Below are 20,918 nucleotides of genomic sequence, written 5' to 3' on the forward strand. Positions count from 1 at the left end.
TCTGTTTTTCCCATACCTTGGCTAAACCAAACGACAATTCTCAAGGCTGTACTTCGCTTTTCAGACCAATCACTGACTCACTGTGAGACTTTGGGGAGTAACTTCACTTTTCAGGGCCCCATTTCCCATTTTCTAACATATCCAGTTCCTTCCTCACTTTGTAGGGCTGTATTTTCTACATGGGCGATGGCGATAGAGGGAGGAATCTCTGTCCGTATAAACAAACGCAAAATGGCCTCTAGACACAGTGGTTTTGTTGCATTAGGAAGCTGCGGAGTATTTGTATGACCTAAAGGGGATGCCTTCAGTATTGTGGCTGAAGATAGCAGGGAGAGCCTAGATCACCAAGCTTTTTCTTCTGGAAACAAGAGCTGGTGAGGAAGGCAACCACATTGGCACTTCCCCAAACTCTTCTAGGGGCTGCCTCCTGGGCCAGTCATACTAAACCCCCAACGGCTTCCTTGGTGACCTTCTCTTGCTTGACTCCTCCCTTTGCAGGGCTATTTTCTCCTATACAGTAGTCCCCCCCCCCCTTATCCACGGCTTCGCTTTCCACAGTTTCAGTTACCCGCGGTCAACCGCGGTCCGGAAGCAAAATATCCTCCTCCTGACATTTTATCAGAAGGTAAAAGGTCAACAGTAGCCCAATGCTACGTCCCACCACCTACATCATTCACCTCACCTCATGTCACCACGTAGGCATTTTATCATCTCACATCATCACAAGAAGGGTGAGTATAGTACAAAAAAATATTTTGAGAGTGAGACTACATTCACATAACTCTTATTGCAGAATATTGTGAGAATTGTTCTGTTGTATTAATTATCGTTAGTTTCTTACTGTGCCTAATTTATAAATTGTACTTTGTCATAGTTGTGTATGTATAAGGGAAAACATAGTATTTGTTAGATTTGGTACTACCCGTGGTCGCAGGCATCCTCTGGGGGTCTTGGAACATAGCCCCTGTGGATAATGGGGACCACGGTGTGGAGAAATGGAGTGCCGCTCTCCACTTTGTCCTTTTGGAAAATTCCAACTGGTTCTTTGAGATGTAGCTCAAGGAAAGTTAATATTGCCTTCTTTGGAGACGTCTCCCTTCTCCTCTGGGGCAGAGTTAAGTGCTTCTCCCTCTCTGCTCCCACAGCGCCGTGATAATAACACAGTTAGAACGTGAAGGTCAGCGTGGCCTCTAAGTGGCAGTCGGCACTTCCCTTCACAGGATTGTGTGTCCTTCAAGAGCAAGGATTCTTTGCTATTCATCGCTGCATCTCCAGCCCTAGAAGAAGGCCAGGGCTTTATTCAATGTGATGGGATGACAGGTGTAGAGCTACTAAGGAAGAGCACCCCTTGTCCCCCAGAGACAGGAGGCACAGGCAGGAATGGGCATGGTCACCCTGGGGGTGTTCTTGCTCCTAACTCTCCCCTGAAGATGTTGAGGAACTGAAGGGAACTTCTCCAAAGAGCCCGGGAAGGTTTTAGCCATAGGTAAAACCTTGCCAAGCGTGTGTATCCCCAGTGAACTCGAGGTCAGAGCTGAGTAACCCCGAAGGAGAGCAGAGAACCTGAAGGTACAGAAATCCAGTGACCCCAGATACGAGGAAAGCTGCCTCCAGGAAGACCTACATCGTGTTGGCCTGTAGTGGGGTGTAGGGTGCCTCAACCGACCCCCAGGCTCTGTGCCAGCATGAGGCTTCCCTAGTTCACAGCAAGGTAACCCTGGGCCAGTTATTAAAATCTCAGTTCCCTCATCTCTGAAGAGCAAATCATAACAGTGTTCCCTAGGACTGTGGCTCGAGGTAAATGCATATAAAACACTTAGCGTTGAAGAAGCACTCAGTAAACATTACCTGGCCTTCTCATTTGTCTTTTAGCCATTGTTTTCTTGGACTCCAACAAAAATGGAGAGCATATTCTCTGGAGAGAGTATGTATTAATCATCCAGCATGAATAAGAAAAGAGACTGACTGAACGCTAAGCATTTTCTCATCTGTGGAATCCCAGGTCACCTGTCACTTCCTGTGGGGCCGTGCCTGGCTCTCCGGGAGAGAGCCATTTCCCCGCTTCCTCTGGCTCTAAACTGCCCCCTGTATTCTAGTGACTGGTGTCTCTCTTCCCTACGAACCAGGCCACGGCCACATCTTACCTTTGTGTTGCCAGCATCTAGCCCAGGACCTGGCATATAGTAGGTATTCGGCAGATATTTACCGAAAGAGGAAATGTGGGGGCACCTGGGTGGCTCAGTCAGTTAAGCGTTCGACTCTTGGTTTCGGCTCAGGTCACGATCTCCCGGTTCGTGGGATCGAGCCGCCCGTCGGACTCTGCACTGGCAGCGTGGAGCCTGCTTGGGATTTTCCCTCTCTTTTCCTCTGTCTCTGCCCCTGCCCCGCTCACGCCGTCTCTGACTCTCTCAAAATAAGGAAATCAAGACATGCACAGATGTATACATTTGTTTAGTAGCAGATATTTAGAGTTCCCAGAGGGTTTTCATAGTCCAGATGGTGATATGCAGATTACATCCAGGCGAACTCTAGCACCCGTTCCTTGCTATTTCCTCTGTGCTCCTGGTTCACTGGCTTAGAGCATCCTGGCCAGTTTTACCCTCCTTTTGGCCACTGCTGTCTCCACAGTTCCTTTCCTGTCCTCTCAGAGTCAGGCACGTAGTTATCTGGAGACCCCACCGCCAGGCATCACAGTGGCCAGCAGGGTTTATAAGACAGCTTGGAGGCCCAGCCCCGGGCTGTGCCACCCTAGGCAGAAACCCGCTGGTGGCTGGCAGGGTGGGGCCAGGGAGCATCCTTTAACTTGGGTGTCATTTCTCTCCTCTGCGGCGGGAGGAACATGGCCAGATAGGTCATCTCTGCGGTCCCTTCACCGCCACCTTCCGTGTCTCTGTTATCCTTCTGTCACTTAAGAAAGTGGGCTTGGGGGCGCCTGGGTGGCGCAGTCGGTTAAGCGTCCGACTTCAGCCAGGTCACGATCTCGCGGTCCGTGAGTTCGAGCCCCGTGTCAGGCTCTGGGCTGATGGCTCAGAGCCTGGAGCCTGTTTCCGATTCTGTGTCTCCCTCTCTCTCTGCCCCTCCCCCGTTCATGCTCTGTCTCTCTCTCTGTCCCGAAAATAAATAAACGTTGGAAAAAAAAAAAGAAAGTGGGCTTGGACCCAGACCATAGCAAAGAAAACTGTTAAAGACTTGGACGACAAGCCCCCAGAAGCAGGTTAAAAGAATTGTTTTGAAAGGCCTGGTGGCAGTCGTTAAAGGCAGGTGACAGAATCTTTATGAATTGAGCAGCTTCTCTAATTCCCCCCTGAGAATAGCCTGAGAGAGAGAGAGAGAGAGAAAGCTTTCATCGTATCAGAAAAGATTTAGGTTACAGGGTAGCGATTTGAGACATCGGAGAGGTTGTAGCGTTTCCCGGTTCGGATATTTTTAAGAAAATAGTAGATGGCTCTCTTTCTGGGACAGTTTGCCTACCGTCTTGCCTAGAAACTGGGAGGGAACTGGATTGGCGTGCCTTAAGCTGTACACGGTGGCATGTCAGAAAGGAGATCCCACGTGCAGCTCGCCAACTGCCCTGCTCTGCGCTGAGCGGCCGAGCAGTGGGCATCTGCCTTGCTCAGTGAGGGCGATACACGAGGCCAGAACTCTCCCTGCCGCTGAGGTAAGAGCAGGAGCCGGCAGGGGCAGAGTGGGACCCACCAGGGTGACAGCCCCAGCTCCTGATCACCCCTGCCCCTATTTCTAGGCTCCTTTGAAGCACACCTTCTCCGGGCCCTAACTGGTGCAGACGCTTACCAGCCAGAGAGTAGACTTTGGGAACTTTTCACACGGAAGGGATTCCGTTTCTCAACTTACAGATGAGGAAACGGAGGCCCAGGGAGGCCAAACAGAGCCTGATATCACACGGACGGGCAGTAACCTAGGTCTCCCAAGCCCAAGCTCCACATTTCCTTCCCGTCTCTGCCAGGTTTTTGGTTGTGGTTTCCTTGGAGATGTACAAGTGTGTAAATTATCTGGGTCTCTTTATTTTATGGCTGGTGAAGGTGTTTGCTCTTTGTACGTTTTGGTAAGTTTCTGTGTTAATTTCTTACTCTTACCTTCTTTTCCCCCCTTGCGGTCCTGTTTCACTTTGTCCATTTCCATTTCACTTGTCCGTTTTTGATCTTCAGAGCTGATCTCATCGTATTTCACCGTTTTGCAAGAAGTGAGCCATAGTCTCTGTGTCACATTTGAAACCTGACATTTAACTGTGGGCTTCATAGAGCCCGAGGCTTTGTGACCCCCTCGCTTATAGCCCAGCAAGCAGAGCAGTGCTTTGCCCACAGACTAGTAGGTGAGGAGAAAGGATGGATGAATGAACAAATGAGGAATGAATGATGTCTGATATTGAGGTAACTGAACTGAAGAGTGGGTGATCTATCAGTCCAAAATAATATTCAGCTTTTTGAAAAACAAAACCCAAGGATACCCTGAACTTTCAGTAAGGAAGGGTCTGGATCTTAAAGTCCTTGTGGTAGAATGTGGAATGAAGGGATTTTCAAGATGGTAACACCAGGAGAGTCACTGTCTATATATACCCTGGGGAAGGGGAGGGATGACAAGGCAATGAGGGCCTCCCCAGCCCCAGCTTAGAGCATCCCCTTTGCTTGCAAGAGTTTTGTTCTGTGTCACATCCTTCCTTCTCTTCTCTTTTCTCTTCTCTTCTTTTCTTTTCTTTTCTTTCTTTTTGAGAGAATACAAGCAGGGAGGGGCAGAGAGAATCCCCCCATCAGCGCAGAGCCCCATGCGGGGCTTGATCCCATGAACCATGAGATCATGACCGGAGCTCAAATCAGGAGTCAGAAGTTTAACCAACCTAGCCACCCGGGCGCCCACTGTGTCACACCCTTCATGGCCGTGAGCAGCTCGGTAGAGAAGCAAGGCAGCGTGGGGGCGGGGTGTTGGGGGAGGAAGGAAGTGGGGAGAAGCAAGGCAGCATGGGGAAGTGGGGAGATGGGCACTCCTTGGTCGGTAACTGAGCCGGGCTCTGTGTGCTGTGTTATATACAGCTTCCAAAGCCCCTCAACTGTGATCAGACGACAAAGGCCCCCAGAACATCACGTTCACCAGGGTTAGAGTGACCTGGCCTGCCAGCTTCCCATGAGAGTTCACGGGCCACCCGAGAGAGAGAGCTAGAGAAGAGAGCCACTGGGTCGGTGCCCCTGACCCACTCCTGCACCGTGGGGGCAGAGGTGGTAGAGATCCCAGTTCTGTGCTCTGGGATGGCCCTTGGGCAAATCAGTGTATCTGCAGGGAGAGAGAGAGAGAGAGGAAAAAAAGACGATCTAAAGGAGATTTTGACTTGACAAAAAGAATTCATAAGAGTTCCTCTAAATGGTCCTCTGTATTTGAGGCTGTTTTTAATTATTTGGCTTCTTAAAAACAAAGTCATTGTTAAACTACATTTTCAGAATCATCCTTTACGTTAAGCTTTGGAACGTCCCGAAAATGGTCCTAAGAACTTGCAGTAAATTACTGGTGGTTACATCCCCTACCTTGTAACATGAAGAGGACAGAGTTGTGTGAAGCAGAGCTGCTTCTTTGTCTCGTAGAAGCTTATCATGATGGCTTCTTAAAAACTCATGGGTATGTTATTTTGCTTCAGAGTCTTAGGTGTTTTGTGTTCCTCTTCAGTGAGCGTAGTCTAGCACTAAAGATTGCAACATGAGTGACGTTCTCGATTACGCATTGTTTTGGATTATGAACTGTTCATTCACATATTCGGAATTTGTATAGCTTTCTCCTGGCGCTGTCCTGAAATTATTGAGGCAAAGCTAGGAATCTGGGTCCTGAGTTTCCAGTTTTATTTTACCCACTGTGTCAAGTTGCAGGAAAAGTAGGACACATTCAAAAAGAGTCCCTTGGCAATGTGATGCCGGGTCACAGATGCCTCCCTGATCCTGGCAGTTATATAACTGGGCATCAGTATATCAAACCGAAATACTGACCAGCACACCATTACCACCTCTCAGAAGTAAATGCAGCCCACGGGCATCTCAGTCTAGGCCAGTCACCTTTCCTCATCCCTTCTGCTGCTTTTCATGACCAGTTAGGAAACCCCTCAGAGAAAATTCAGCTTCCATGGTTGCATTTATTTTAGAGAATGTACTGTATTTCTTTCTGTAAATCCTACAGCACTGTGTTCTTTTTTTTTTTTTTTTTTTAATTTTTTTTTCAACGTTTATTTATTTTTTGGGACAGAGAGAGACAGAGCATGAACGGGGGAGGGGCAGAGAGAGAGGGAGACACAGAATTGGAAACAGGCTCCAGGCTCCGAGCCATCAGCCCAGAGCCTGACGCGGGGCTCGAACTCACGGACCGCGAGATCGTGACCTGGCTGAAGTCGGACGCTTAACCGACTGCGCCACCCAGGTGCCCCTACAGCACTGTGTTCTATAGCAACCTCCCACAAATAGTTTCTGTATTCAGACTTTAGGGAACTTGAGTTTAGGGGCTTTTATTCTTAAGTAGTCATTATCAGAAGTTCTCTTTCACTGCCAATCTGGGAAATACCAGCCTCCTCTAAGCAGAGACTCAGAACTCATTGACCTAAAGAAATGAGCAGGTTTTGTGGCTTCTGCAACTTGGGGGGTTATTTGGCGTTCTTAGGACTTTGGAAATAATCTTATAAAAGTGAACAACTGGTACTTTCTTTGGCCAAATGTCTTGGAATTTTAGAGCTATTGATTTAATACATTTAAGCGCTCACAGAAAAACTGGCAGCCGGATGTGACTTGGATGAATGGTGGGAGTCTGTACTCCTAGATTTATGATCTGGGCAGTGATTCTAAAACAGGATTCCGTAATTCACCCCTGATTTGCGAGATACCTTAAAACGGTTCCTGGGAGGGCATAGTTAGATGATGCCGTCATTAATAAGGGGGACAGAAGTTGTGATGTATAAACAATGGAATATCATTCAGCCATAGAAAGGAGGAAATCCTACCCTTTGTGACAATGTGGATGGACCTTGAAGGCATGGTGCTAAGTGAAAGAAGTCAGACAGCGAAAGGGAAATGCTGCCTGATCTCACTTTTTGTGGAATCTTAAAATACATACATACATACATACATGCATACAACTAGAACTAAGCTTACGGAAGAAGAGATCAGACTTGTGGTTACCAGAGGCAGGTGGTGGGGGAGGAGGAATTGAAGGAAGGTGGTCAAAAGATACAAACTTCCAGCTGGAAGATCAGTAAGTCCTAGGGATGTGATATACCACCCTGTGGCTGCAGTTAGCCCTTCTGTATGGTATATACGAGAATCGTTGCCAGTAAATCCTAAGAGTTGTCCTCCCAAGGAGAAAAAATGTCCCCCTGTGTTCTTTCCTCTTTCTTTGCTTTTTATTGCGTCTGGATGAGAAAATGGGTGTTGGCTGAACCTATTCTGATCACATGTCAATCAAACCGTCATGCTGTGCACCTTAAACTCACACAGTGATGTTATGTCAAGTATTTCCCAATAAAACTGGAGACAACGAAAGGGGGGCCGCACTTAACGCAGGAGCAGTAGAGTGGAAACTGGAAGGAACGAGTTTTCCTCAAACCCTCGTTTCAGGCTCTAAATGCCTCAGTACATCCCATTCCTGCAGCGACCTCTCTGGGGACTGTGGCCAGTGTGGGGCCAGCAACTTGCAAACTGAAACCCTAACTTACCATCCTTATGAATCTGACTAACGTTAATACCACCCGTGCCTTCAAGTGGGCACGAAGCGGGTATATTTTTTCCAGGCAAACGCATCAATGGACTGTGTAAAGTACCTCAGATTTGATTCTAACCCCAGCGATACCCTTCTTAGAAATGGTCTGATCTGCATGGTGTTAATGACCTCCTCTTCCTGCTCCTCTGCTTTGTGAACATGCTGCCATTTGCACGTTCAGTTCAATTAGTTAAAGGGTCTCCTCTCAGCTACGGACCTTCATAGGCCCTATGGATGGTCCCTTCATCCTTCTTCCCGCTCTGCTCACCAGCAACTACATTTAGAACTCTAGAACGTGGACAGAGCCATGGCCTTTAATCTCATTGAAACTCTAGTGTTCTGATCTCGAGAACGAAGGAGTTGTAATGAATTATTCCTTAAGTTCCTCCTGCCTCTACGAGTTGGCTTGTGTCTCCAAGACTTACTGCCCATTTTGACAGAACAAGAGACCCTCTCCCGGTGTGTATTTGTGTTGGGGCCCCCACACAAGGCAGCATCATAGTAACTCGGGCTGTTGACTGTTGCTTCTCCAAGGCACCTTTTAAAGGAATTTTCCTCTGGCTCGCAAACCACTCAGGGATTTTGGAACCTTAAAATGTGAGGGCTCTCTCACTCTACGGCTTCTCTAAGTTGATCTTCCCCGTTTATAAATCTCTTTGAAAAAATACAGTTACCCAGATGCCCAGGTTTTTCATCTTGACCTACTTGCCATGGTGCTTAAAAACCACATGGTTTTAAAATAACGCTTCTCCCACCCCTTCTCGGTCTTTAATTTGAACGGGCCATGCCATTCATTTTCTCAGCTTTTCCATTGCACCGTGGTCTTGAGATTTGCTTTCTCACCTAATACAGTGACTCTTTGGTTGCTTCTTTGGCCCTGCTCTTGACCCTTAAGACGCAGTCTCATTTTTGCCTTCACTTGTGTTTCTCCCTAGCCCCTTACGGTGCTCGACGGTCTGAAACGCTTATGTCAAAGGATGGGGTTAAGGTCAGACTCAGAGATCCCGTTCAAGCTTCTACCTTTAACATTGTTCCCTGCTTTTCGGGTAACTGGGCCAGTGTAGACATGCCTCACCTGAAATGAGAACAGCACCTGGCTTGTAGCAGGCATTTAGAAAATACTGGTAAATGAATGAATTTCTCATAACCCCATGAGCATCCATGAACCAGGAAGTGTGAATTAAGACACCTAAGAACAAGAAAGGCCAGCCACCTCTAGGTCTAAAGCCCCTTGGATTTTATCAAAGATCTTGTGGAAATGTGATGGAGAACCTTCTCCTGATGTGTATATGGAATATTTGTAAAGGCATAAAGGAAATCTAGGCCAAATTACTCAACAAGGATTTAGAAAAGGGTACAAAGTTATGTACGAATTTCTTAGCACAGAAGCTTTGCTTCCCTCACACGTGAAAGCAAAATCTTCCTAAGCTAGAATACCTAGATAGGCTCTCTGTGTTACGGATTTTTTAAAATCTCCCATGGAGTGTATATATTAGATGGTTAATAATTGCTGGTTGAGCGTACGGGTGGACAAGCTGAATGTCTAGCAGAAGTGTGGAGGCATTGGACCTGAGTAGACAGCATGAGGGAAGAGAAAAGACTGAGAATTGGAATCCTGGCTGCTCCTCTCCCTGGCTGTGTGATCTGAGATATGTGTCCTAACTTCTCTGAGCTTCTGTTTCCTGTTCTACAAAATGGGAATATATATCTATATTTATGCCCTCAGATTTCATTGAGGGACATTATAATAAACACAAAGCTAGTGTTTACTGCACCTCACAAGTGTCCTCTCCTGGGTGAAGGTATTGCTGTGGTCCTAAAAAAACATTGGTTTGTTTGGCTCTTAGAGATGGAGTGAAGTATGTAACTGATGACATTTCCCTTTTTGCATTCGCTTCTAGAGAACTTGGAACTAGATTTTCAGCCTGCTTCTAGCAAAATACGCGGTCTTAACTGTGGACTTGAAGGATTAAAGCCCCCCTGCCATTATCTTGTCTTACCTAGGCGTGGCTCTCCTCCTTAACAATTAACATGATTTCATTCATTTAATTCTTACGCTTGGGTGTAACTTTGTAAGCTGCCTCAAATTGTTTTTGGAACAAGGCTTGGTGAGGGAGGAAGAAGGAAGGAAGGATGGGAGGAAGGGAGGATGAGTGGATGGAAGGAAAGGAAGAAAAAAATTTTTTAAAGAAGGGAGGGAGACAGAGAGAGGCAGAGAAAAAAAGGAAAGGAGAGGAGTGAGGAAGGCAAGAAAGTCAGATAGCCACTGCCTGTCCCTGAGGGTTATTGTGCTGTGTAAATATTTGCTTATACAGTTAAGTTCTGTGCAGTTTTCCCTTCCTTCAGAGAACCCAGTGAACCTTTTTAGATACATGAGGTTACTAATAAAATTATTATTGATAATAAAACATATCTTTAGAGGAATTGAAATAGCAACAGTATCTAATTCTCTGACTTTCTTTTTTTAATGTTTATTTTTAAGAGAAAGACAGCGAGAGAGCGTGTGCATAATCAAGGGAGGGACAGAGAGAGCGGGAGGCACAAATCTGAAGCAGGCTCCAGGCCCTGAGTTGTCAGCCCAGAGCCCAACGTGGGGCTTGAACTCACGGACCTGGAGATCATGACCTGAGCCTCAGTCGGATGATTGACCGACTGAGCCACCCAGGCACCTCTAAGCCTTTGAGTTTCTTCAGCCAGCGCCTCTCAGAGTTGTTATTTTGTCTTGTTTGCTTCAACCTACATGTAAAGCTTCTGTTAACAAAGGATGTGGGGGGAAACCAAAGTTTGACGCCACCAATATGTGTACATAACAAAAGAGTAAGTTGGTGGAGAAGCCAAATTGAGCGTAAGGCATTTTTGAACTATAGATCTGAGTGTTAAGTTTGCTTCCCTTTTTATGTGGTTGTTGATTGGTTGGCACCGAGAACAAGTATAGCACTATAAAATGCTGTGAAAACATAGAAAAGGAAATTCATTTAAAGTAATATCCTGTAACAAATGAGAAATATGTTTTTTAAATGTTTATTTTTGAGAGAGAGAGAGAGAGAGAGAGCAGGGCAGGGGCAGGGAGAGAGGGAGACAGAGAATCGCAAGCAGGCTCCACGCTGGCCATGGCAGAGCCGGATGTGGGGCTCAGTCTCACGAACCATGAGATCATGACCTGAGCTGAAATCAAGAGTCAGACGCTTAACTGACTGAGCCACCCAGGCATTTCACAGATGTCACATATTTGCAAAACATCAGTAACTTCAGTGAAATGCTCAAATTATAATTACATGTAAAAATACCCCATCATCCGCACTCCCACCCTGCTTATCCCTTCACCACCAGGAAATCCAGCAAGCTTTAGTGGAACTGCAATTTGAAATATTCTGGTGTGGATGAGCTAGGGGCATGGAGAATATAATCCGATTTCTGTGTCATTCTCTTTCTACCCACTAGAGGGCAGCAATAAAGCACAGGGAAGGGGAAATTAACTCCAGCGCTGGCATTTAAGTTTCCCAGCAAGACTAGCCTTTCCGAAAACAAGAACACCTAGAAAGTCCCTGAGATTCCCACATATGAATTATTAGAGGGTCAGGTTCCCTTCCCCTTTCCCTCAACATTGAGAGAACTTTGAAAACTCCCTTTGAAGTTATAAAAGTTACCTGTTGGCTTGGCCAAACATACTAATTGTAAACGTGAACATGACATCATCTCTAAAAAAGGCATTTATGTAAAAGTTAAGTGTTATAGTTGTATATTTCCATGCAGCACACGACTCCAAGACTTAGTGATTTACCACAACAGCCATTTTACCGTATCTCTCGATTCTGTTCGTTGGGCACAGCTGGGTGGTTTTTCTGTTTTGTGTGATTTGACGGGGGACCGTGGACATCTAGGGTCTCAAATTAGCTGGAATGTCCAAAGTGGCCTACTCCATGTGTAATTGTAAAAGATCCGCGTGTAGAATTTCTGGTGCCTGGCGGTTGAGGCTAGCTGTCAGCTGGGAGCCCAGCAGGGACAGGTGAGCAGAGTTCCCGGTCCTTCGTTGGCTTCTTCATGCGGGTTGGACATCTCAGAGCATGGCACTTGGTTTCCAAGAGAGAATATCCTAAGACTGAGCATTCCCAAAGGAAGGAGCCAGAAGGTTCCAGTCCCAGACATGGCTCCTGCTGCCTCCTCAATGGTCAAAGCAGACACAGGGTCAGCCCAGGTTCAAGGGGAGGGAATCAGCTCCGGCTTCTGATGTGGAACAGTCTGTAGACCCAGGGAGAGGAGGGAGTGGTGAGGGCCAATTGGAGGCCACATGGACGGTTAAGAATGAGGTCATTTCTTACATATGGGGAAGATATGTATAAATCGGGAGGGATACGGAGGGATATTGTCTTCATTTGATAAATGGAAATTGCTGCTTCCTGTGGTACTTTAAGAATTAAGACGCACAGAAGTCATTCCTTATGTTCTTCTCCTTCCTCAGATCTGTTGCCGAAAGCAATAAAAATGGCCAGAGGATCAGTGTCCGATGAAGAAATGATGGAGCTCAGAGAAGCTTTTGCCAAAGTTGGTGAGCAGGCCTGCCGCTCAAGTCACATGATTCTCCTCTTTGCTGAGTAGCTTCAGGACAGATTCAGTGAATCGGTAACATGAGCCAAATAGCGGAAGTGAAAGGAATACAGCGGTATTGGTTAGAGGAGCTGAGGGAACTTAATTTTGCAACATCTGCTTTAGGAAGATGGCTTCTTTCTCTATCAAAACATGGAATATGGACCCTCTCACCCCTGCCGCTTTTCTCATATTCTTATCTGGTCTGATTTCCTTGGTTTCCTTGGTTTTTCTGCTATTCCATACTCTGGCTTTGTGTATCTCTAAGCTTGTGATGTATTTTCCCGTCTCTTTCTGTAAAAGTCTCTTCAGATTCTGTTGCCAGAACCTCTGCTGTGACGTTATGACACGTGGATGTTGGAAGTGACGCTAATGCCCCTCCCCGGTAGAAACAGGCCTCTTGTGAGACTCTGACTCTCGCATGGGGTCAGGCTGCGGCCCCCGAATGATTGCCCCTCCAGCCCACTCACCTCCCGTCTCGCCTTCCCCCACCTCTTCATCCTGTTTCCTGAACTGCCCTGAAACTTCAAGTCCTCTCTTGCCTTGCAGATACCGATGGCAATGGGTACATCAGCTGCAATGAGTTGAATGATCTGTTCAAGGCTGCTTGCCTGCCTCTGCCTGGGTACAAAGTGAGAGAAATTACAGAAAACCTGATGGCTACAGGTGATCTGGACCAGGATGGGAGGATCAGCTTTGACGAGTTTATCAAGGTGGGTATGAGGCAGGACGCACGGAGGTGCGTTTGAAGCTTGGAGCCTCAACCTGAGAAATACCCAGAAATGGATTCCCACCCTCCCCGCCTCACTATTACATATTCTTCCCTTTGGGATTCTCTTGATCACAGATTGGGTTTCTAAAGATACATTCCATTTTTGCAGGTTTTCCACGGCCTGAAAAGCACAGAGGTTGCCAAGACCTTTAGGAAGGCGATCAACAAGAAGGAAGGCATCTGTGCGATCGGTGGTACTTCGGAGCAGTCCAGCGTCGGCACCCAGCACTCGTATTCCGGTGCGCTGTCCCGGCGGAAGTGGGGAGGGTGCTGGCACGAGGAGAGACTGGGGGGTAGCGGGAGAGGGAGCCATATGGAAAGGATCCGTGCCTTCTGGGGCTCCGCATTCTAAACTCGGTGTTAAACCTAAGGGGTGCAAACCGACACAGAAGCCAACGCGAGTGTATTGACTACTGCCTGTTTCCCTGTGGTTGGCGGGCTAATTCCAGGGACGTGATGGAGGAGGAGCAATCCTAGTTCTAGGTAGAGTCCAATACCAAGTCATCTCAACAGCATTTAAAAAATACATTGAATGGAAACCAATTTGACAATGAACTTCATATATTGAAAGAAAAATACATTGAGGCTGGAGGGTATTATGCTAAATGAAATTAGTCAGAGAAAGACGAATGTCACATGACTTCACTCATTCAAGGACTTTAAGAGACAAAACAGATGAACATAAGGGAAGGGAAACAAAAATAATATAAAAACAGGGAGGGGGACAAAATGTCACAGACTCATAAACATGGAGAACAAACAGAGGGCTACTGGAGGGGCTGTGGGAGGGGGGCTGGGCTAAATGGGGAAGGGGCACTAAGGAATCTACTCCTGAAATCGTTGTCGCACTATATGCTAACTAATTTGGATGTGAATTTTAAAAAATTAAATAAATAAATAAGTAAATAAATAAATAATACATTGAGGCTGCCAGAATTCCTTTATAAATCTTTTGGATAAAATGAACTATTCAGGCTTTTATCTCCTCCAAACTTCATGATTATTCTCAATGCCTACTGATGGGTCAAGAATATTATGTTTTTACTGATTTGGAAGGAAGCTGTGTATTTATTTTACGGGCTGCCATCCAACAGCCCTAATGGAAACTATTAAAAATTCAAACGGTACAGTAATCCAACGAATCCCAAACTGAGTTCTTTAACACGTTAGTGGATCTTAAAGATAAGTTCATGGCTAAGTACCATTTGTGATTGTGAAGGCAGTGTTTAACCTTTTACTTTTAAATACAGAAATCATATAAATATGCATTATGAATATTCAAGACAATGAAGACTCGAACTTTGGTGACTCGGGATTCTTCTGTGTTTTCAGTGACCCACAATTTGGGAAACACCGTACTGGGCTGTAAGGCATAGCATGAGGTTTCATTAAAACTTCTGAAATCAACTTCTGGCAGCTTTATTGATAAGAAAGAAAGATTATATCACACAGGATTTTATTTCATAACAATTATATACAGAAGCTCAAAGATTTTGTAGGGATTATCTGTGATCATCTCACATTTAAATTGGCTGGGCTGAAGGCAGCCGCTGAGTTTTATCCTGTAAGCATTAGATCACATTCATATTTAAATTGTATCTAAATATAAATAAAATATATCTCTAACATTTACAAATATAGTTACATATTATATATCTATTATATCTAATATATAATAATTAGATATTATTAAATCTGCTTGCCATATGTTTAATGACTTGGAGTGAATAGAGGTCCTGTGCCTGGTCCCCAAGTCACTGAGATTTTTCAGTGTCAATAAACGTAAGATGATAGGATAAGGGACCAGATGGCATCTCAATGGCTCTCCTGGGCATGGCAGTCTGAGATCCATGTACATAATTTTATGTCAGATTTTCACTTTGCAAATAAGCCATTTTTATCATTTACTTGCAGAGGAAGAGAAGTTTGCCTTTGTCAACTGGATAAACAAAGCCCTGGAAAATGACCCCGACTGTCGACATGTGATCCCAATGAATCCAAACACAAATGATCTCTTCAGTGCCGTGGGAGATGGCATTGTCCTTTGGTAAATAACGCTTCCTTCTTGGTTTCTAAGACCTTCCTGGAATTTTCTGGAATACCAGCAGTTGATTGTCTTTATCCTAGGCCAGCGTCCTTTGGCGCTCAGCGGGACTTGAAATGCTTTGTGCACTTGCACTTGGCAGGTCCCGGAAAGCAAACTAATTTCACAAGCAACTTATGATGAGACATGTAAAGCTGCTGTTGCTTGGTTGGAGGGGAGGGATGCACAGTATACAGACAAACAAACACAGGTGGAGATACAATAATACAAGGTCAAAAGCAATTACTTTTGGAACATATGCCACTTGGCTTCATCTGAAAGTACCTAGATTCAGAATAGCAGCGTGATGATTGAAGCAACCCAGTGCCAGTCCTTATGCAGAGACTTTTGAGTGGTGCGTACCAACATGCATTTCAAATGCTGAGGACACCTGGAAAAAGAGGAATGCATTCTGCTTGCGGAAGGCCTCTACAGCAATTGGTCCTCATGGTGTCTTTGAAATACTTCTGTAGCTCTTGCTTTAGCAGCTTCTAATGCCATTGTAAGACACGGTATTAATGAAAGAAAGGGCTTGCAATAGCCAATCCCAGGTGAGCTCAGGAGTTGAAGGGAAGGATGGATGGGCAAGAGTTAAAACCCCCTCTTCCCTGCTCTGAGCAGAGCAATTCTGCTTTTGGTATTTTATTTATTAGAGTGGTATTTATTTATTAGATTTCACCATGAGATTTCATTTTTAAAAATTTCAACTGCCAAAAAAAAAAAAAAAAAGACGTAACCAATGTAGGCAAGAGCAAATCCTAATTCCTTTGGTTGGCCCACAAAGCACCCCATCATCTTCCCTCAGTCTCCTGCTAGCTTACCTCCCAAGACCCCCATGACTCAGGGACCCAGCGTGGGACACTGAGTGAATGGCTGCGGGAATGGCTACATCGGCAAGCATACTTACTCTTCCCCGCACACGTCCTGCTCATAACTGTAACTGGCTTTGCCTTTTATTCTCCTTTTTAAGAATGCCTTTCCATGGGGGTGCCTTGGTGGCTCAGTTGGTTAAGCATCTGACTCTTGGTTTTGGCTTAGGTCACGATCTCGTGGTTCGTGAGATCAAGCCCCACGTCGGGCTCTGTGCTGACAGCGCAGAGCCGGCTTGGGATTCTGTCTGTCTCTGTCCCTTCGCTGTTCACACACACTCTACCTCAAAATAAACATACTCTAAAAAAAAAAAAAAAAAAAAAAAGAATGCCCTTCCCATCATCTCCTCCTATGGAAATCCATTTACCATGACAGTTTTTGGTCTATTCCAATCCTCCGGTAGTCTCTCCCTTCACTGGATTCTTCAAGCACATATTTGTGGTACTTTGGGAGCCATCATAATGTTCTTCTTTTGGACTGTTGGGTAACTTTTCATATCGATATATTTTGTCTCTATAATTGGCCCGTACGCTTTTCAAGAGCAAGGTTACCTTATACTTTCTGAACCACCCCTCCCTCCTACCATTTCCCAAGACTTCTAGTTCACCAACAGCTTCAGATTTTTCAAATAATAATTTAGGGGTTGGTTTTGCCTGAATCGCAGTAAAGTATCTTTTATTTAACTATATGGAAACACACACACACACACACACACACACACACGACAAAGTTATGGAAATACATCTTTAAAGGCCACCCAAAAAAAAGGCAGTTGCATAAAATTTGTTAGGAAAAAATGTTAATGCTGATTTCTCATTAGACACAAATAGCCAGGGTCAAGTTTACAAGTCTTTGAATTTGTTGTTGTTCCTTCGGATTTGCTTTTTCAACTTCCTTTCTTTAAATAAAGTGGAGGTGACCTAAGGAAATGTATTTTTTATGCTCCACTGAAGTTGTTAAATGAATGCTAAATGAGTCAAATCAGTTTTTCATAAATAATAACTGTTCCCTGCAGATGTCTGATCAATATATTAGACACTTCACTGGGTGAAATTTCTCAAGCCATTGATACAACAGTGGGTATAACAGGTACAGCAGAGTATAAAACATTTTATCATCCACTTAGTTAAAAGTATAGAGTTCCACCAAGTGTCAGATAGAGATTTCGACATTATATGAGCTCAGAAGTGTATAGATGGTCATTTGTATAGTGGGGACAATTTTCACAGCTCTGAAAGTAAAGCACTCCTGGTGAATTTGCCTTGGCTTTCTACCCAGAATTTCCTAATATTCTAAAGAAACCAGGATGATTTTGCAGCTCGTTAGGTACATGAATAAAGCGGGGTCCTTATTGCCTGCCTCAGTATATTAGTATGATTTCAGGAACATTAACCTTTCCCATAGATAGTGTGAATCTAGTCAAAATCGCATAACTGATTTGATATCCAAACACTGGGTCACATGAATTATATTATGGCCTTATTTGCTTCTGACATTGCTAGAATTCAAATTCAGTATTACTGGACTCTGTCATTCGGAAGCCAGCTTTCTTTAATTTAATTGTTTCTTTCTCAGTAAAATGATCAACCTATCAGTGCCAGACACGATTGATGAAAGAACAATCAACAAAAAGAAACTCACCCCCTTCACCATTCAGGTATGTCTTCTCTCTGTTACCAAACTATAGGATTGTGTTTGGGATGCGTGAGCCCCAGAACTGCAGAGCCAGCCTTTTCCAGGGGCTTGGCCGTTATTCCAGAACTCAGGTTTGCGGCTGGTGATTTGTCATGACTAGTGGGACAGAGAAAGACATTTTGTTTTTGTCTTTCATTAACAGAGCAGGGGGGCCGGGGAGGGGGAACATTGGTGGGACATAAGCAGTAGTGGCCGGGCGTCGTTTGTTTTGGCAATTATGAATACAATTCACATTGGCTAAAGTTTCAACTCAGACTTTCCCTAGCAGTTTATCTTTGAGCTGATGCCAAACATGCAGCATTTTAGCTGAAAAGATAAGCCTTTCTAAGAATTGAAGGGCTGAGAGACGGGAAATGCTCTGGCAGCCTCCCGGTGGTATTGGCCACGGCCACTGGTGTGATAAATATAACCTGGTTTTATGCCTTCAATTTGTGAATTAACTGGAACAGTAACCAGTGGTTAAGTAAGCCGTATTTCTATGTTCTGTCCCAGTGTTTTAACATTATTGTGATTCTCTCGTTCTGGAACCGTGTCTCACTACTTAAATCATGAACAATATATTATGCTGTTTGACATAAGCAACGCCGTGTACTTTTAACATGAGAGTGGTAACCAAAGTGAGAACAATGATTAATCATATTATGAACGTGCTTACTGTTCAATTTAACCTTGAGGTTAAATTTTAATCTTGGCCATAAATTGAAACGGTGTTTTTATTCATCATTTGAGCTCTCCACCAAGGCAAAACCCCACTTCCCCCCCACCCCCCAATAGTTCCAAGTCACCGGTAGCCTGTGTTTCGTTTTTAGTTTGTCATGAAAACGACTTCTGTACATCCCTACCTCAAAATCTTCTCCTTTACGGACCCAAGAAGAGGATATAGATTCTAGGCTGAAAATGTCATTGATTCTATTCCAACCGTGTTTGAGATACATCACGTGTGCTGTTGCTAGTTCTAAGAACGGGTGGTCTATATATGTATGCGTGCATGTGTGTGAGTGTGTGTAGGTGTATGTGTACTTAAGGTCCCTAGATATTATGGATACTCAGTAAATTGTCTTAGTGAACACCACTCTCTCTTTCCCAGGAATTTGATTTGTATCTTTTTCATTCCCTTAATACCCAATCTGAAAGTCAAAAAGCTGTTTTGTTACTCTCTTTTATGACCTTGATTTACATCAACACTTGTGCTATTAATGATAGCCAATGACAAGACAATGACCACCCTCATAGGTACCCCTCTCTGTCTGGCCCAGTGGGGATGTTGAGTGGGTAGGCTCCATCACAGGGCAAAATAGAAAAATGGAACACTCTTTAGTTTCCTCCGGCCCAGGGTGGGCCTTCAACTCAGGGAGCCGGTTTGATTGAACAGACACTGCTTATAAGCCCAGTGCCTGGGTTACCAGATTTCCTCTTTCAGGTGTTACTGCTTTTTTTCGATGCTAAAATCTAGTGAAGACCAGGCCTCTAGACCTGTGAACTTTCCAGAAGCAAAACATTGTCGTCGACCCTTTTGCCATCTGCAAAGTCAAAACTGAAATTTGTACAACTTTCCTCCCTCAGGAGAATCTGAACCTGGCTCTGAATTCTGCCTCAGCCATTGGATGCCACGTGGTTAACATCGGGGCTGAGGACTTGAAGGAGGGGAAGCCTTACCTGGTCCTGGGACTTCTGTGGCAGGTCATCAAGATTGGGTTGTTTGCGGACATCGAACTCAGCAGAAATGAAGGTATGAACTAAGCCACAGTTGTTATTAATGGCGTGGCTTTTTATTAATGCATGTGCGGGGGGCTGTAGGAGGAAGATGTCAGGAATACTCAAGCCCAGAATCCCCAGTTTTTGAAAACTACAGTTATATTGAATCTGTCGCATTAATGTAACAGTTTCTGTCCACACTGACCAGGCTTTTTAAAAGGACAGAGCAAAAGCTTTTTAAGACCACAGGCTAATGATAATGCTTGTTTAGAACCTAGAGTTCAGTCTGGCTGTCTGGGATCCAACCTCAAGAGCTTTTCTGGGTTCACTTTGCCTTTAGAATACTTTGTAACAAAATAGACGACTTCTTTTAACTTGTGTTTTATGAAGCAATTCTCATTCATATACTGCAGTGACAGCGCCAGATGAGGAGAAACGTGGTCTATTTCTTAACCAAGACTGTGGAGGATTGCATTGAGGGTTTCAGAGTTCTCAGCTAAATATTGTAGCTGTCAGTCTTAGCCTGTCTGCTTCGGCACCCTCTCTCATTTAAACAATCACAGCCCCGTTGTTTAGACAGAAGTAGCAGATTGTGATAAGAATAAACTGAGGGTTGATGGGGGGTGGGAGGGAGGGGAAAGTGGGTGATGGGCATTGAGGACGGCACCTGTTGGGATGAGCACTGGGTGTTGTATGGAAACCAATTTGACGATAAATTTCACATTAACATAAAATAAAATAAAAGGATAGGGAAGTATAATCCTCCCGGAAGTAAAGGAGATCCCAAAACTGAATAAAAAAAAAAAAAAGAATCATACAAAAAACAGGGTACCTTTTAGTTTTCTGGTACAGATCCCAAGAATATGAAATCTGTAGCCAAATTCTAATCTTTATTTATATATACTTTCTAATTTCTATCTCCAAATCACAATAACCCTTGAAGAATCCTGGGTTGCTATTTTTAAACCAATATATTCAGCATGATATAGAGTAGAAAAAGCAAATAGGAAACTTAGAACCCACGAGAAAGAATATTGATTTGCAAATTATGACCTCAACTGCATTTAGACCTTCTAGCCGAGCAAAACCTATTTATTCAGCAGGGAAAAATAGAGGAAGGAGTTGATTACACTGTTTGAGATGCTAATAATGATTCGAGCGAGCATTTGAAATACAAAACACCTATGGGAATAGCGAGAGGACAATTGTCATTATTATAAACATTTTTTTTAATGTTTACTTATTTTTGACACACACACACACACACACACACACACACACACACACACCATCAGAGAGAGAGAGGGAGACACAGAATCCGAAGCAGGCTCCAGGCTCCGAGCTGTCAGCACAGAGCCCCACACGGGGCTCGAACTCACGAACCGCAAGATCGTGACCTGAGCCGAAGTCAGACGCTTAACCGACTGAGCCACCCAGGCGCCCCACAATTGTCATTATTATGAAATTGATCTCTTCAAACCA

At 44.7% G+C, this 20,918-nt stretch overlaps 1 protein-coding gene across 2 annotated transcripts in view; it reads left to right on the forward strand.

Moving 5' to 3' along the window:
* LCP1 (lymphocyte cytosolic protein 1) overlaps positions 1-20,918 on the forward strand; it is a 53,104-nt gene that overhangs the window by 8,649 nt on the left and 23,537 nt on the right. Inside the window, exons 2-8 of one of the 2 annotated variants that reach the window (XM_045476566.1) lie at positions 1,708-1,711; positions 12,197-12,283; positions 12,871-13,034; positions 13,203-13,332; positions 15,008-15,140; positions 17,622-17,703; positions 19,305-19,470. In XM_045476566.1, coding sequence (XP_045332522.1) covers positions 12,220-12,283; positions 12,871-13,034; positions 13,203-13,332; positions 15,008-15,140; positions 17,622-17,703; positions 19,305-19,470 — 739 coding nt within the window. In that variant the 5' untranslated portion in view covers positions 1,708-1,711; positions 12,197-12,219. The remainder of the gene's footprint in view (positions 1-1,707; positions 1,712-12,196; positions 12,284-12,870; positions 13,035-13,202; positions 13,333-15,007; positions 15,141-17,621; positions 17,704-19,304; positions 19,471-20,918) is intronic. The other variant, XM_045476557.1, reaches the window with a different exon arrangement.

This window comes from Leopardus geoffroyi, chromosome A1 (genome assembly GCF_018350155.1).
Source record: "Leopardus geoffroyi isolate Oge1 chromosome A1, O.geoffroyi_Oge1_pat1.0, whole genome shotgun sequence".
In the NCBI taxonomy this organism is placed as follows: Eukaryota; Metazoa; Chordata; class Mammalia; order Carnivora; family Felidae; genus Leopardus; species Leopardus geoffroyi.